At 39.8% G+C, this 17,515-nt stretch overlaps 1 protein-coding gene across 1 annotated transcript in view; it reads right to left on the reverse strand.

Moving 5' to 3' along the window:
• LOC144520077 (protein kinase C-binding protein NELL1-like) overlaps window positions 1-17,515 on the reverse strand; it is a 300,316-nt gene that overhangs the window by 223,049 nt on the left and 59,752 nt on the right. The window contains exon 4 of the mRNA XM_078253714.1: window positions 16,512-16,682. Coding sequence (XP_078109840.1) covers window positions 16,512-16,682 — 171 coding nt within the window. The remainder of the gene's footprint in view (window positions 1-16,511; window positions 16,683-17,515) is intronic.

A 17,515-nucleotide genomic window follows, 5' to 3' on the forward strand; every position in this document is an offset into this window, starting at 1 on the left:
TGTGGCAGCTGATAGCGACATATCAAGCTATAATAACACAACGGCGTCAACAAATTGCTATGATGATGCAGATGCGGCCTGCGGTGTCGGTACGAGAGCGCTCCAAACTGTTCTGAAAGATTGTGGTTTAGAGACACTTCACGGAAACCCTTTGGTTGAAGCATTTTCAGATTTGAACTGTTGTGTAATTTTACTGGCCCGTCCCTCGACCCAGATAAGCCATGGCTCAACCAAGAAGCGTATCGCCATTGCGCTCTACAAAACTGGCTACATGTGCAAAGTACAGAGTGGTAGGCGAAACGTTTGGGGTCAGCAAGACCACCGTGTGTTTACGGCGTGTGCAATGCCATACGAACGAGGATGATGCAAATGTATATACCTAGCTGGAGTGGATGAGGTGCATGAGATCTCGCTGCTTAACTCTAGAGCGTACCTTGTGCCACAGGTGTATGGCGCAATAGACGGGACTCACGTCCTGATTAGACACCCTGCTGAAAGCTGCAGGGATTTTGTCAATAGAAAGGGCTGGCCATCAATCGTATTACTACAGGCTGTAGTAGACGATCGTTCCATGATAAGGGACATTTGCGTCGGCACCCCTGGCAGTGCGCATTGGGCGCGGTCTTAATCGCAATTCATTATTTATTCTGCAAATAACGTTTCCATCAGCGTTTATCACAAAAGCCGTATATCCATCAAGGGAAAATCCGATAAGACCGAACATATAAACTTTGAGTCGATATCCATGAAATTCAATCGGATTTTACTGTTTCCATATGCATTTTTTATTCAATATCACTTGATTCGCATAAGAACGTGTGTCTAGTGATAAAATTGCATTCCCGATCTGTCTCCCCATGAGTCCTGTCTTTTGTGTGTGCTATCAAATGAAAGCAAAAAAAAATCATATTATTGTTGTCGTTTTAAAAAGGTATGAAACAATAGATATCGCCCAGGCCTAATTAGCACCAGCTTTAATTACATAGTAATTACCAGTTCACCCCTCATATCAATTTCAGGTGATAAGCGCAATCTGATGGAAAACTATGAGAATTAACAGAATGACAGGCTGATGGTAGAGGTTTGTCGGTGCAGCCTAACTCACATGAGGAGCACATTGTAGAAAATCAAATGGAAAAATATACTTTACCACCACCACTCATTGACATTTAAAATGTTCCTTCATTAGGCTGGCTAGGGCAGGAAGAGTAATTACTGGGACAAACCTGTATGAGCTGCTGCACTGGAACTGCAGCCACCCATTGATCTAAATGTGAAGTTGCCCCATTGATTAGTGACCCAAGGGCCACATATCATTTCCTCTGTGCTTTCATTGTTCTCTGTGTCCTGTGAAGCTGTGACAATAGAACCACCCGGTCAAACAAAAAGAGCTTTTTGGGTCTGAGATACTAACCGTATCTGGAGCCCAACGCTTGCCAAGGACAAGGGCAAAGGTGTCAAGCTTACAGAAATGTCGTGGAAAATTTTAACCCGATTTCAACTCATTAGCATTCTTTGTGCAGAGCACGCCTCTTAGCTGCGGCGTCAATGATCAGGTAATGAAATAATGAATGCTTGCTGCTCTGCTGAGCAACACTGGCACTGCCCTTCACAGGAAATTAAAACGCTACACATAAATTGTTCATTTGGGGTAACATTTCAAGTTCTTCGTGCATGGCTCAACTATGACGTAAACCTGCCCATGCATACCACTACATCGTATAACATATATTAGGATATATTACGAAACTATTACCATTTTTTTCTATTCTATATTTATGTCCTTGACTGATGCAATGCTTTGCTTCATTCATTTTTATTTCCTCCTAATATGTTTGTTTGCACCAAAAACCAAGGCAAATTCCTTGTTATGTGAAAACCTACTTGGCAAAAAAACTCACTCTGATTCTGATTCTACTACAGATGGAAAAAGACAAATGGAGAACGGTCAATGGACAGAAAGACGGACAGAAAGCAACAGAATTATCAGATGAAGTTAAGCTTCATTGCAACTTCATTATTCTAATGTTCCATTCCGGTCTAACAACCTTGTTCTTGTCCTGATGATAGTTTTGGCCAGCCTGATGAGCTGCTTAGCAGGTTAAAAAAAAGAATGTACCTTCTAGCTCACTGGCTTCTTTAATGAGAAAAGCAGAATGTCATTTTCTGGCTGCTGGACACAAAAGCAGTACGAGTCATATCATTATAAGATCTTTAAGGTGGAGAGATCCCACGTCTCCCCTCCTTCATTAGCCAAGTGTGTAATGAAACAGGCAATATTTCATAACCTACGTTGAACTGCACACTTCACTGAAACCAAACGAATGTGAAACAGGTCTGCTATCATCGGCTCCACAAGATATCACTCAGAATACATAATGTTGATGTTTATAATACAGAAGCTTTAGAGGATGAGAAAAGGGTCTAATGTATTTCAGATGACTAAGGTTCACTGAGCCATCAGTCACACCTTCTGACATTGGTGTGCAAATTAACTTTAGCATTCTGAGAATCTAAAGACATGTGCAGCATAGGAAAAAAAAGAAACATTTTGAGAAGGATCAGAAAGCTAGAAACAGAGAGTCTAAAACTGAAATAACATGGTAACAATTAATGCATTTTTCACATTATCTGGAACATCTTCACACAGTGTGTATTCAGAAAAAAAAAAAAAAAAACTCTGTTCCCAGTTTGTGCCCATTTCACAACATTTTATCAGACTGTGTTGCAACAGCCATCAACACTGATAGTCAGCCTTTTTGAAGACTTAATTAGGACATTATTCAACACAACCACCGTGAGACAGAGAGAAAGCGGATGAAAGAGGCAGAGCTAAAACGTGTAAAAGAGATTTTTAAAGCAAGTCTTCACACCAAAACTGAAATGAAATGCTTTGTAAAAAAAATATGGCAAAAAAAGACTGGTTGGTGACTGTGAATAATAGCCCCTCTTTCAGCCACAAAAGCAGCTTGTTAGGCCACGACTACATCTTAAACATTGGTATCCTTGGATGATTTTGGGCCAAATGTGATGAATAATGTAGATCAGACTACACTGTTAGTCAAGCATCTGGTTAATGCAGGCCACGTAAATGCGTCTTCATTACCATGTCCGCATGCTGTTTAAGCATCTGCTCCTCTAACTCTGGCTGAACCAAGTGTCCATTGGCCTCTATCAGTCATCGTTCAACAGGTAGTAACAAGCAATCTGATTGGTTGAAAATGCTCTCAATCAACGCTGATAATTTCAAAACACATAGTTCAGTGGAAACCTTGGGGCTATGATGCAATCTGGCACCAATCTGGTGCTAATTGGTCTAATTAGACATCATATTTCGAATTGCCAAAGGAAATATTAGGTCTGATTGGCATCAAATGTGGCATCTTGTTACTGTTAGGCCCAAAAGGGGCAGGTTTTACTTGTTTTTTCATCTGATAAACAGTCATACTATCTAAAATCTTCAGTCAGTATAGAACTGCACTGTGACCCATGAAAATAAGAAGAAATAAGAAAGCAACAAATGTTTATCACACCTCACGTTATAACAAAAATGTTAAAATAAACAGCATACCAATTATTTTTACTATTCTTAGAGCCTTACTTTCTTACTTTTTTTTTTGCTAAATGCTATGAGTTAACATGCTCACAATGGCAATGCTAACATGTTAATTCACACTAAAAACAATGGGAATTCCATTAGTTTTGCAGGCATCTGGTCATAAACCAAGGGGCAATCAAAATTTCAACCTGATGATGGCACTAGATGGAAAAACAAAAGGTTTCAGTTTCTCTAGCCCCTTTTACACATGCACTGCAAACCTGAAAGTATGCAGACATTACCCGACAGAACTGTATGTAAGAATGCTAATGTCCGAATCAGTTGGATTGGACATTGAATGGTCTTTATCCTGCAATATCTCCAGTACAAAGTCTGTGTAATCTCTAATTGAGCCCAAAATGTGATACTTTACAGCCAGCCAGTTGATGACATTTTTATCGGCACACGCAAAACAGCAAGGAAACAAACATCTGAGGGTAAAAATGAACGAACAAGATGGCAATAAAAATGTCTAACTGGAGAGACAACAAGACTCTGGAACTTCTGTCACTAAAGTCCAATACTAAAATCATCAGAGAAATTCAAGAAATGGCAAAAGACCAAATTACGAACCGGCTCCATGACGCGGTACAATCACAAAACCACTACCCAGGGGCCATCCCTCACTGAATCAACTGAGTATTTCCAGTAAGTGAGAATGCATCTGACACAGACATTCTCCTGTTGTGTGCTACATGTGTGAAAGGGAAACTCTGGACTATGTCGGGACGGGATTCCTCGTACATAGTCCGGAGTTCATATGTGTAAAAAAACAAAAAAAACAAAAAGAAGATAATTACCGTTTATCACAACATATGGTCCTAATTAAGTACAATATTAACATAGCAGATTGTAAAATGCCTACGATGTAAGCAAAACAATTAGCAAACAATAGTATGCAAAACATATTGCTACAAAGTAGCTACGTTAAGGAAAGTAGTCAAGCTAAGTAAAGCGAATAAAATCATTGGGAAAAAAAATACACACACAAGAACACGTGCAGAGCAATCTCCAGGATGTCATTTTGGCTAAAAAATACTCAATTTAATTAGCACTGAACTGAGCTCTCCCTTACTCCACGATCACGGTTTCTCACTTTGTTCTAATATTCCTCCTTGTCTTCCTCTTTGTCCAAGACTCTCTCTACCAATTAATACAAAATTCTACTTTTGCCTTTAGAGACAGACAATATACATAGTGACTGAGACACAAAGACGGAGACATTTTAATAATTCCCTCTGTATCCCTAATGTGTTTCAGTAATAATGTTATAAACATGTTGTGTGTTTATGAATGTATTATCTCTGTTGGATGTTTCTGTCACAGAGAATGCGGCTGTGCACTAATCAGAGCAAAAGCATGACCTGCGGATGCATGAGCTAAATGACTGGATACCATTTTTGTCCAGAGCAGTCTCCATGACAACTGAGGAATTCCATCTGCAAAGAAAGACTAAAGGTTACAAGCTTTTTCCTGAGCTTTGGACTGCATTTAACATATTTACATGCTCCCCAGAGAATGAACCCCTTCCATTGTGGATGTTTTATGAGCTAAAATGTCAGAGTTATCCTCTCGATACAGTATCTAATTAGCAGATTACAACGTTTGCTGAGCAAAGTGCCTAAGGTAGTGAACAGTTAGATTTTAATGACCCTCTGACCTTTCCTATAGCATCATCCTCAGGACCAAAAGTATCGTTTAGGCCAACCCTAAGGCTCTGAGTACAACTAAATCTTCAATGTGTTGTTCAATTTGTGGAGTATTTTTGTACTGTGGGTGCTAGCGGTGCTTTAGTATTTGTAGTCTTGGTTAAAAACAAATTCCTGTATACAGTCCACTGAGGGAGAGGGACCTGGCAGGCTGAGAAAGAAACTGAAAAAGCGGGGGTGAGTAGATCTTGAGAGGGGTTGCTTAGGTTTCGAGTCCATTTCTGTGCTGCACCCCAAAGGAAGGAGCCAACGAGGAGAAACCAGTTACTTTCAACTCAACCCCGCTTGAAGGTTGGCTTTTATACCACATCTGAAAATCTCACATGCAGCAGAGCCCCGGAAAAATCCGCACAGGAGGGTCGAAGGAGCTGGAAGCAGGAACTGGACAGCGCTGAGGGCAGCAAAAGCCGCCAAAGGAAAAAAACAGACAGCCTGTACATGAAATAACCTTCTGCATGTAGTGGAAAACCACGTGGTTGGAAGTGACAGACAGAGCCAAAGTCATTACTGCGATTAGCTATTCAGGTCCAAAACAAAGAGCTGACTCTGAGTGTGTGACTAGGGGGGTATTTTCCGGGTGTTTGCCACTAATTCAATTAGGGAAATTTGGAGATTGGAATTACATACTACAGTTATGTAAGCGTCTGACCTTTTCTAGGCTCCACAGTGGCAATACTGCGAGTAATAGCACTCAAGTGTGTGAGTGGGTGAGAAATGACCCACAGTAACTTGAGTATGTTCCAATGAAATGCATTTGAAAATAATAGGTGGAGGAGGTACAGGACTGAAAAAGTAATCGACTCTGTATGATGGAACACACTGCAGCCATCATCTCAGTCCTCGCATCCGAATGCAATAACATTTTGTATTCCATACATATCTTTATTTCTAAATGTCTGGGGTTGTTCATTGAATGTTTGTAAAATGCTGCAGCAGCAAAACAGAAAGTTCATTTTTCATCTGGTCAGGTGAGTTGTAGTTGTTGTTTTTTTTCCACAGAGCAGCAGGCAGACAGAACAGCAGTTTTTGCTTTGGATGTCAAAGACTTGACTTTGACTGTGAGTCAGATGTTTTTTTGTAGAAGAGTGTGTGTGTGTGTGTGTGTGTGTGTGTGTGTGTGGGTTATAACAGCAAAACTCAAATGAAATCATAATGGAATCACTGCCATCGGTGAATTCTAAAAAGTGTATCCGTGCTGAGCTTTTGCGTAGAGTTCAACCTTGGTGAAGTTTGACACCCAAAATTATGCTGTTGACAAATAGCAAACGGTCTTGACAATACTGAACTGAAAGGGAATTGAGAGCCAAAGAATAAAAATGAGGGAGTGAATCTATCATATTAGCTGTGTCACACCATTCAATTTGAAATAACTCTGCTCTGTTGGAGCATAAACTGCTCCACTAAAGACCCATGTCTAAAGACCCCTGTAGTAAAGACCCGTCTTTGGTCCAACGTGTCTCTACAACATGTAACATTAGACAGCCAATCACAAACATTATTAGATCTTGGTAGAAGCACGCGGCATGCTTATTGGCTCACTGACGCCGATGAGATCTATGCTGCGTTCCAGGCAACCTGTAACTTGTGTTTTCACAACCTTCTACCCGTGAAAGTGCCCTGGAAACGACAGTCAAACCTGTAACTTACTACTCGTGAACTTTTTGACGTCACACACACAAACAACAATGGCGACCCCTGTTGATGCTGTACAAACGCCAGTGATTAACAGTGAATAAATAAATAGCCATAAATAGGCAATGTAAAGTCATTCCGCACATTGTAATCAAAACAATACACATACGATTGTGTACTACTACAGGTTATGTTTATTAAATGAAGCCCAAAATATGTTGCGGACTAGAAATCGATAGTGTCAGCTAGCGCTAGCTAACGTCAGCGTTAGGTAGCCGCTAGCTTACGTTAACGTTAGATAGCCTAACCTGAACCCTGCCAACGGCACAATGTTTAGCTAGCCAGCTCGTGACTTTGCCTGGAACGCTACCAAGTTGTGAGTCGTGACTTGAAGTCGAACTTATGGGCTAAAAATTGTGTCTGGAACGCAGCACTGTGCACCATCTGCTATTACCAGTTACACGTTGTGTAATTTGTTTTGTATGTCTGAAGGTGCCAATAAAAAAATTGGGAATTGAATGACGAGGCATTTTTTGATACTTTAGAGGCAATTCGGAAAAGTATTTTATTCGGTATCAAGCCCTAAGAAAGGACAGGGGCTAGGCTAGATGGGGAAATATGATTTCCCCTCGCCCCCCCAAAAAAAAAAAAAAAAAGAAAAAAAAAAAAAATCCATTGGGCTAGAGCCCTGTAATTCTGACAATTCTGACTTTCATTGGAGTACGGTCATTTGGCTGCCTGTTCTGCCAATTTTCCCAGCCCTTGTCACATGACCAATTATTCGTTCCATGATGACTATTCAAAATACCTGATACCATGGAATCAGCACTGGAATAGTTTCTTAAAAAACTAGCAGACTGAGCCTATAGAAAATGTGTATTTTATTCAGATATGCAATTTGTTTAAAATGAAAACAAGTGAAACTAATAATGAATGTGATGTTTTATTTAACAGTTACATTGTGTTGTTGTATCCTATCCAATAGTTCCTATATTTCTAAGCAGATGTTCTGCTGTATTCTGATAAAATGTACCCCCTGTGCCACCCCACTTAAAAAATCCTGGAATCGCCTCTGACCTTGTGGCGCAGTTTGTTGGCCAACATTGGCTCAACTTCACTACATTGGCCAACCAGAGCTGTTTTTAAGTATTTTAGGGCTGGTCCAAGTCTCAAGTCAGTCGGGACAAGTCTCAAGTCCTTGAGGGTAAGTCCAGTCACAAGTAATCAGAAGCAAACTGCAAGTCAACTGCAAGTCTTTCAGGTATAACTAGTGTTTAGTAAATAAGTTAGACCTTGTCTTATCAACACACAGAATTGTCTAGTCTTTAGAGGGGAGCGTGCCTATGTTCCCACAGCCCTATGTTCCCACATTTCTAAGAATTTTTTTTTCACTGAAAATTAGGCCCTATGTTTCCACATTTCTAAGATTTATTTTTCAAAATTAGGCCCTATGTTCCCACAGTTCCCACATTTCTAAGATTGTTTTCCAAAATTAGGCCCTATGTTCCCACATTTCCTTTTTCATAAATTTGTATCAGATTTTATCCCCCTTTCTCTCAATTTGGTAGCCAGTTACTAGGGATGCACCGATCCGACTTTTTCAGTCCCAATACCGATACCTGGGCTTTGTGTATCTGTCGATACCCAATACCGATCCAATACCGTTGTTGAATTAATATTACACTGTATACCTTCCACCTTATATCTTCCTTCCACCATGTGGAAGAGACTAAAGGCACCAGACTTTCCTAACTAAACATTACTTTCCTAACTAAGACAAAATAACATAGATGTAATGTTTTGAATTCTTATTTATTTGTACACTCAACTCTTCCAGCATGCAACACACATGCGACAGAGGGAAAAAAACTAACAAAACTGGATTTTTTTGTCAATATCGGGACCGATATCCGATCTTAATATTGGATCGGTGCACCCCTACCAATTTCACCCAACCTATTATCCAGTAGCAATGGACTACAGATGGAATGTAACCCTGTGAAATGTGGAACATAGGGCTGTGGGACCTTTGAGCTGTGGGAACATAGGGCTGACCCCCTTTAGAGAGTGAAGTCTCTTTTGTTACCCAAGTCTACAGCTCTGAGGCAAACATTTGCTTGATTCTAGATTTTACTATAATGGTAATAATAATTATGTAAGCTAGATTTTGGACCTTTTGTTAAAATTTCTGTAACAACTCCCACTGCAGATATTTTAGCAAACTGAACTCTGATAAACACAGCTTTGTGGGGGTTTCCTTAATGGCAAGCAGATTTTCAAAAGCTCCACTTTAATCTTTGGGAGAGCAGCCCAACCAGCACAGACAAAGTGCAAAATCATGTACATGATGGAACAGAGGCTCCAGAGGATTTCTTTTGTTAAAAGGACAGAGTGGAGGCTTGGGTTGCGTGACTTAATGGACAGGATAGTAAGAGGTTTCGACCCCAGCTCCAAAATCTCTGCAACAAGGAGGGAAGCAAGATGTACGTTCTCATTACTGATAGGAGTAATGGTCAAATCTACAACAAGACTCAGGATGAGTCTTTTGCCCCGATACATCTCCGACTTTTAAACTCTAAGCGCAGCAGTACCGTATCACCCCGGTATCATCACTAAGGCTGCAACTATTATTTTCATTACCGATATATCTATTCATTATCATTCTGATAAACTAATTGTTTTGTCTATAATATTTTAGAGAATAAAGGCAGGTCCTTAAAAGCAGAATGGGTAGGATTTGTTGGTTGCCTTTTGTAAACACAACATTCAACGTTGTCCCCTCCTCCGTGCTCATTGAGGGTTTCGGTTCTCGCCAGCGGGTGAAAGCCAACCCCAGATTCACTCTCGTTTTGGAACAAGCTTTGTCTGCTCGGCGTTTCTAGTCACTATATTGGCTCATTTTTTCGGCACTGTGTCCTCCATTTATGTAGCTTTCTCTTGGATGTGTTCTTGCAATCTGACACCAGCGCGCCCATAAACGTCCCGAACACAGCAAAATCAGAAAATACAGGCAGATGGGCAGGGTCTCTGCAGGTACAGACAGTGATCACACACTAATAGTGGGTCAGATGTGATGATTGAGGGAATACTTTTGTATAAGTCTATCATTTTTTGTTGTGCCTTTAAACTTCTACAATTCAGTGACAACTGAGCAAACTCCATTTGCTGATGAAGATCATGTCGTATGATTGAAAATAAAATTGACCTTTAATTTATTTACATTTAAGTTTTTGGTTGCTATTAGGAATCATTTTAAAACTGTTTTGATTGATTGATTTGATTTCATTGATATGATGATGTATAATAATTGACAATATTACCATTATCATCATGCCGTTATGTTGTTCTATGGTAATTATTAGCAGTAGCATTCTCATTGGTGGTAACATTGATGCTATTGATCATTAATCTTCACTTTTGTGCAAATAGAAAATTTTTCCATCACAGTATTATGGAGTACTTTTCCTATTTACCATGTTTATTGACAGCCTTAATCCCAGCTGAAGGCCACACTGCCTCTCTGTGCTCCCTCTGCATGTTGCCCACATGTCTTTACCGCTGATGTTTTCTTCCAATCGATATCAGACAAGGACAGATGAGGAAACAGACACAGAGAAATTTCCATGAACTCTCAAGTTTTTGATCCACCACAAGATTAAGTCCAAATCCTACCCCAAGGTTAAGGCCCTTCACTTGGACGCAGTGACTCTTGAGGAGCGGTCAAACAAAATGACAGGTACAATTTGTAGCTGTTGCCCTGCAGAAAGCCGGAGGATTTGCTTCTGGTAACAAACAGTGTCAAAGACACAGACAGGTGTGGTGGGGATATCTAAACAGATCAAGTCTGTTACATAGAGAATAATGTTGCCATTTCTTGTTTTTCGCATACAGCAGCACATCTGAAATGCTCCATGTCTGTGACCGCAACAGTTAATGTAATTAAAAATAAGGAGTATTCCAGTTAGTGGGCTGAATAATGAATTGCATTGCTTTTAAAATACTGTAAAGTAAAACTAATAACTGTTTTTTCATTGCAAATGAAAAATTTCAACAACCCCCACACCCCCTCCCAACCTTGAGTCCTGTGTCTATATAGAATTGGCTACAAATATACATGGAACTCATTCCCACAGTAAGGAGAAAACTTTACAAAGATTCATCAGACCTTATGGATGGAGAGCAGCCTGTAAAGAATAGAGCACTGATGAGCAAATCTATTCCCCCGATGAGCGCAATGTGTAAAATATAAATGGGGGACAAATGGAACATTTGATTTATTAAATAATGACCATGCTGATGAGTAACGGGGGTCAAAGACATTTCATAGTCTGAATTCATTACGGTGTCTGCAATGCTTACATGAAGCTATTCATAGGAGAAAAAGTGTGAGAATTAAGTGTGACATTGGTACGTGTTGTAATAATTTCACAGACTGCTCCTCGATAAGCTTTCAGAGAAGGGAAGCATGTAGCCAGGAGAGAGAAGTGTGTGGGCAAAAAGTTGAGAAACAAAAAGTCTGACAACCAAATCTGCCTCGCAGCTCAACTGCATTTCGCTATTTTCTTGTTTAGTACATTTCTTTGGAAAGAGGCTTCTGCTGTTTTCATTCTCATGACCTGACACCAATCACTTGACATTTTACCAAGAGGATTACTAGAACATTTTCTTCTAGCAGACTCCATTGTAACAAACAAAATTGGCCTTAATGAGCCTACAATTCAATACACATCAGCGATCCTTAAATTTAACCCAAAATGTTTAACAAATTAACTTAAATGTACACTTTTCTGTCTGCAAAATGTTGTTGCTGTTGGCTTGTTAAAGCTTCATTTTTGGAACACTATGGGACAGAGGGACCCCACAGCAAGCTAACTGACACACAGCCTTCATATTTGACATCATATTATAGAGTTGTTACACCTAAACTTGTAAGCACACTGTTACATATTCACAGAGTCAGCTAGCTTGGCCCTGTCTGAAAGTAACAAACTACCATACAAGCACCTTCAAAGCTCACTAATTACCATATTTTATCTCGCTTGTTTAATCCGTACAGAAACCAAAAGTGGCTTCCTGGGCTTCCAGTGTGTCAGAGAGTTCAGAGTAAAGTACTGCTGCTTGTCTATAAATCTCAGTGTATAAAATAATGGCTTAGGACCAAACGCATCTCTGACTGTCTTTTACCATATGAACCCTCTTGGACTGCCAACTGTTCCTAGAGTGAAAACTAAACATGGCAGAAGCAGAATTTAGTTACTGTGCACAACAGAGCTGGAACTAACTTCCAGAGGATATTTAACTGTGACCACTTTTAAATCCAGGTTACAAACTGCACGTTCTGTGCTGCCTTTGAGTGAATTCGGTCACCTTTGTCCACCTAATCACATCAATCTGTGTATGTGACAGTTTGGGTGTGAAACAAGCGTCAATAAAGAAAGAGCTGTCAAGGCCAAAAAAAACTCTAGACGGTAAAAGTACACCTGAAGATGTGAGGATATACTGCACCCTCTCACATTTAGAGATACTTAAAACCATTTAATGAGCCTTACAATCAATAAAATGCTGTTTAGTGCATTAATCAAATCGCTCTATATTTAAAGGGCAATGGAGAAATCATTCAACACTTAACCCTTGTGTCGTCTTCCTGTCGATCATGAACTTGTCCTTCTGGGTCAAAGTTAAATTTGTGGTGCTCTTTCCGACGTTTATGTGGCTTTTTTCGATGCTTTTGACGCTGTTTTTAAACGTTTTTGTCACTTATTTCAACGCTTTTTAAATTCCTGTTCAAAAAAACCTAAATCATATGACATTATATCAAATTGTTTAGATTAAAAAAAAGCAGAAATGATGTGTTATTTTGACTAATAGTTAAGATCAGAGGATAGGTTCAAAACAACGTACATCCATGCATCCGCGTTATTTTTTTAGGCAATTTGGTTGAAAGAAACCCTGATATAAAAGAAATTAAATTAAATTTTCAAAACACAAATTCGACCCGAGGGCAACACAAGGGTTAAGAAGAGAGACATCATCATGTTAGCAGGAAAATGATTCTCTATTTCTAATTAATGTTTTATTCTTTTACAAAATTGTCATCAAAGCCAAATGTTCTTGGTTGCTGTCAAAGTAGTGTGACAGAACATCTAGGGGACAAAATACAATTGAGATGGGAATGAGTTCATCAGCATTAGTTCTCTACAAAAACCTTGAATAAGAAGGTATTTGTAAAGAAACACACACACACACACACACACACACACACACACACACACACACACACTTTGCATAATCAGCATGCTAATAAACTTTGTAACTAATCTAAATCCAGTCCTCACATAAACTATGCTCATTAGTGCCCTCTGGGAAAGTCTGATTGGTAATTCTGGACATATTCTCCTCACTGCTGTTTTTATCAGCTATACAAAGCATCAAATTACAAGCGTTATCGCTTGAGAACTAAGAACGAAAAACATGCGCATACTCTATTATACTGAAAAGTCAGTATCAAATGAAGGTGCATATGGTTCAATGGGTTCTCATCTCAGCTCTTTAGGCAATTCAAACTAGAAAATTGTGCAACACCTTTTGTATTCTTTGCGAATAAACTTAGTGGGGTCCTGTAAATACCCAGCACTGGTGATGTAAAAGGATTTTAGCCAATGATGCAGAGGTCACTGCCCTTGTAGTGAAAAGCCAAATGCAATGTGGGCATTGCCAAACTGAATAAACACTGTAGATAAACAGATAAGCTGCTGCTATTTTTGACCAAACATACAGAACAGTTTGATACAACAGCTGTATTGTTTTAACATGTATATTGAGATAACAGTTCAAGGTCACCAGTCAGATTTTTCAGCCATTCAGGAAAGATTTGGAGATCATCTTTGTGCATGTCATCTGTAAGATTTTAAGATTTTTGCTACTTGTGAAGTTTTTAAGAGCCTGTATGCTTCTTTTCATCTGTTCTTCCCACGTCAAGGCAAACTGATGAGACAGGTTTTATTTTCTTTAGCAGCTGCTTGTTTCTTATTTTTTATTGAATTATTTTCATTAATTCATTCAAAGCTCTGCTTTATTAGTGAGGAGAGGTGTAAAGCAGGTCAGGGAAGCGTTTTAAATCATATTTATATAGTGAAATTCATTCGGAAGAATATGTTTCTCAAGAAGCTGCTGGTATTTTAGCATTCTGATTGTGGTCAGCTATGTTTTTATCAGAGGGCAAAAGTTCAAACATGCAGTCTGTCAGTTTTTGATTTTGGCGAAATACTGCATGGTGCAAGCTGCATTTCATATTTTCAGTACTAATCCCTGATCCACAGTACTACTGTACTATCACGGATAAAGCTCTGGTAATGGAAAGCCAGGCACGTTTGTACCTTGGCGTATTGCTATTAAGATGGCGGATTTGCACCGTAATATTTTTACTTGTAATCTTTTGCTTCCCTGTGTGTGTAACAAGCATAGTGTGTGCACACTGTGCATAAGCCTAGGTGCATTTTACTAATTTGCTGTTAAAATAACAATGAAATGCTGCGCTATTGACTTATTTGATGCTATAGACCAGGTTTTTGTTGGTCAATGGCGCAATCGCTTCCCGCTGCCTCAAGATAGCAATATGGCAAGAATTCACCTGAACACACCTCCCTGTAAGACCAGCACGTCCATGGGTGCAAAGATGGGCGCAGGTGCATTTGCTATTTAAACGACGTGGGCGCTGGACGGGAAACTGACAACTGCGTCGGTCTTAAACTAGCAAAGACACTTGCGTTGGACTCTGCGCCGCACTGCGCCGGGTGCAAGATAGGGTCCAAAGAATGAAAATTAAAAAAAGACATAAGAGATAGAAAAACAAGATAAAAGAGAAAACTAACATAGCAGTATGTCTGGAGGGAGCATGAGACAGCAGTATTATACAAGCTACAAAAATACAGAATCTATTTCTCAGACAAGGGGGTCACTCCATAAAAATGTGTCTTAAGGCAGAATTTAAAAACAGCTCCCTTTCAAACACCTTAGACCTTAGACCACCAACACATAATAAACAGCACTAAACCGACGCATTCGTGCAAAAGGTTTGAGCCCAATATTATGCAATTTTATCCAATAACGTTTTGATCTTCTCTGCCTGATAACACTCTGGTGCTCTGTTTTATCTTCACTACAGTCTCGTCTGACAGACAGCCACTGCAGCAATAATTAATCGACAAACCACCAGCCAGATGGGAATAATAGCCATCTGGGAAGAATCAATACTACAACGCAATCCTCCCGTGCATCATATCTTTTCATCCATGAGAGGCAACGGCGCATTACCTCTACTCAAATTTACGCTGCTTGTTCACAATGTCTCTGTTTAGCAACTGCGTTAACAAAAGAAAAGGTGATGCCTTCCTGGCTCTCAGGAGAGAGTGTGAGGATTGAGAAGGATTGTCACAGCCGAAGTGCATGTTTAAAGATCAGCTCTGACTAAGGGCTCCTCTAGAAAGAGGGCCTTCGCTGCCCAATCGATGAGGCGATTATGTCATTCTTACTTTCCACTTCATTATGGAACAGCGTAAGCTGAACAAACATCCTTTAGGCTATAAAAAGATACAGCCTTTGATTAATTAAATTGTCCTCGGATGCTTCATTGTCAGCCCCGTCACCAGCCTGTCATCCACACTGAGACAGTAGGAAACAAATGTTTACCTTGATAAACACAAACAGCTCATTACTGTAGATGTGTCACTTCAAAAAGGAGCCTGTGCCACAGTCACTTGTGTTATAGATTTCAAGGTGTCGTGTGTGTGTGTGTGTGTGTGTGTGTGTGTGTGTGTGTGTGTGTGTGTGTGTGTGTGTGTGTGTGTGTGTGTGTGTGTGTGTGTGTTTGTGAGTATGTGTGTGTGTGTTGTAAGAGCATCACACGGCATGGTGACATCCACGGCTTTACAAAAACTGAACATCGGTACAAACGGGTTGTTCTCCCACCACAGGTCCTGTAGAGATCTGATTAGATTTTACACTTTTCTGCATACATCTTAAAAGGTGCTCTAAGCGATGTTGGGTGATGTCACTTCTTGTTGACGTTCAAAGTATTGTCAAAGAAAATGGAGGCTAGCTCGCCCCTCCCTCCTCCTCCTCCTCCTCCTCCTCCTCCTCATCCCGTTCCCTTCCCCCTCCCTTCCGTGCACTAACCCTCAAATCCTTCTTGTCGGTTATTGGCTGGAAGACTGTTTGTTATGTTTGGTGGTGCAGGTTGGCGCAGTTTGTTTTTGTTGCCGTTTGTGGAGCCTGGGCTGTCTACAGAGACCGTGTTTTTTTACAGTGTGTTCAGGGGACAGGCAGCTCGCGGATAGTGAGGAGAGGTTTGCTGTATGTGACAATAAATGTTGTAGCCTAAAAAACGCGTGACATCGCTTAGAGCACCTTTAATATCAATAAGGAAAATAATTATGAAACTCTTAAATGCTGTAAAATACAGAATCCATGATAGTTTTATGATGGTGATCATCATCAACTTACTAGCTCAAGTACTTCTTTTTCTAGTCGTGTGTGTGTGTGTGTGTGTGTGTGTGTGTGTGTGTGTGTTTTACCTGTTACAGTCGACGTGCAGCAGTAGGTGGGTGGCGCTGATGGTGAGGGCGATCTTGTGCCACTGGCCGTCAGCGAGGCGGTAGGGGAAGGACTCGGAGCGTGGCTTGCCTTTGAAGCGGTAGTGGTAGCGGATCTCCTCTCTCACTCCGCTGGACTCCAGCTCAAAGTAACTGCAGAGGAAGAGAGGAGGTCACAGATGCTCAGTTTCCTGGACAAAGTCTCTGTTCAGGGTAAAGAAATATCTAAGCTTATGAAAAACGCTCAGGCTACAGCATGATGTGTACAAGGTGTTGTACAAAGCAGGTTAGTGAATTATTTCCTAAAGGGATGAAAACGATTTATATTTTATACATATAATCATATATTTTTATGACAGAATGAGTGCGAAAGCGGCATTTAGATTATCACTGAACTATTGCTGAACAATTAGTCGATTGATTGAGTAGTCGTTCCACTTATATTTAAGTAATTATTAAGTAATTCCACTGTCTGAATAATCAATCATTGTTTTAAGTAATTTATGAAGCAAAAGTTCCAAATATTTGCTCCTTCCATCTTTTCAAATGTGAGATTGTGGTGCTTTTTATGTTATATATATTATTTTAAGTTAAATAGCTTTTGGTTTTGGTCAGAAGATGTTAAGAGATTTCAGACATAATCAAATTAAAAAGACCATTCCATTACTTTAAAGTGCTCATATTATGCTCATTTTCAGGTTCATAATTGTATTTAGAGGTTGTACCAGAATAGGTTTATGTGGTTTAATTTTCAGAAAACACCATATATTTATATATAGCTCTTGGGATCGTGAACATTGATACTAAATTTATTTGAATCCAGACCAAATTTTTGGACACACTTATGCCCAAATACCCAACCTCATGCGCTTGCAGGGAAAAAATATATTTACACACAATAAAAATGATTGATTAAACTATGAAAATTAAATGTAATTCAGTCTTGCAGACAATCTTTTTGGAGCTGTGGTCTGGGAGAAACCATA

This window comes from Sander vitreus, chromosome 1 (assembly GCF_031162955.1).
Source record: "Sander vitreus isolate 19-12246 chromosome 1, sanVit1, whole genome shotgun sequence".
In the NCBI taxonomy this organism is placed as follows: Eukaryota; Metazoa; Chordata; class Actinopteri; order Perciformes; family Percidae; genus Sander; species Sander vitreus.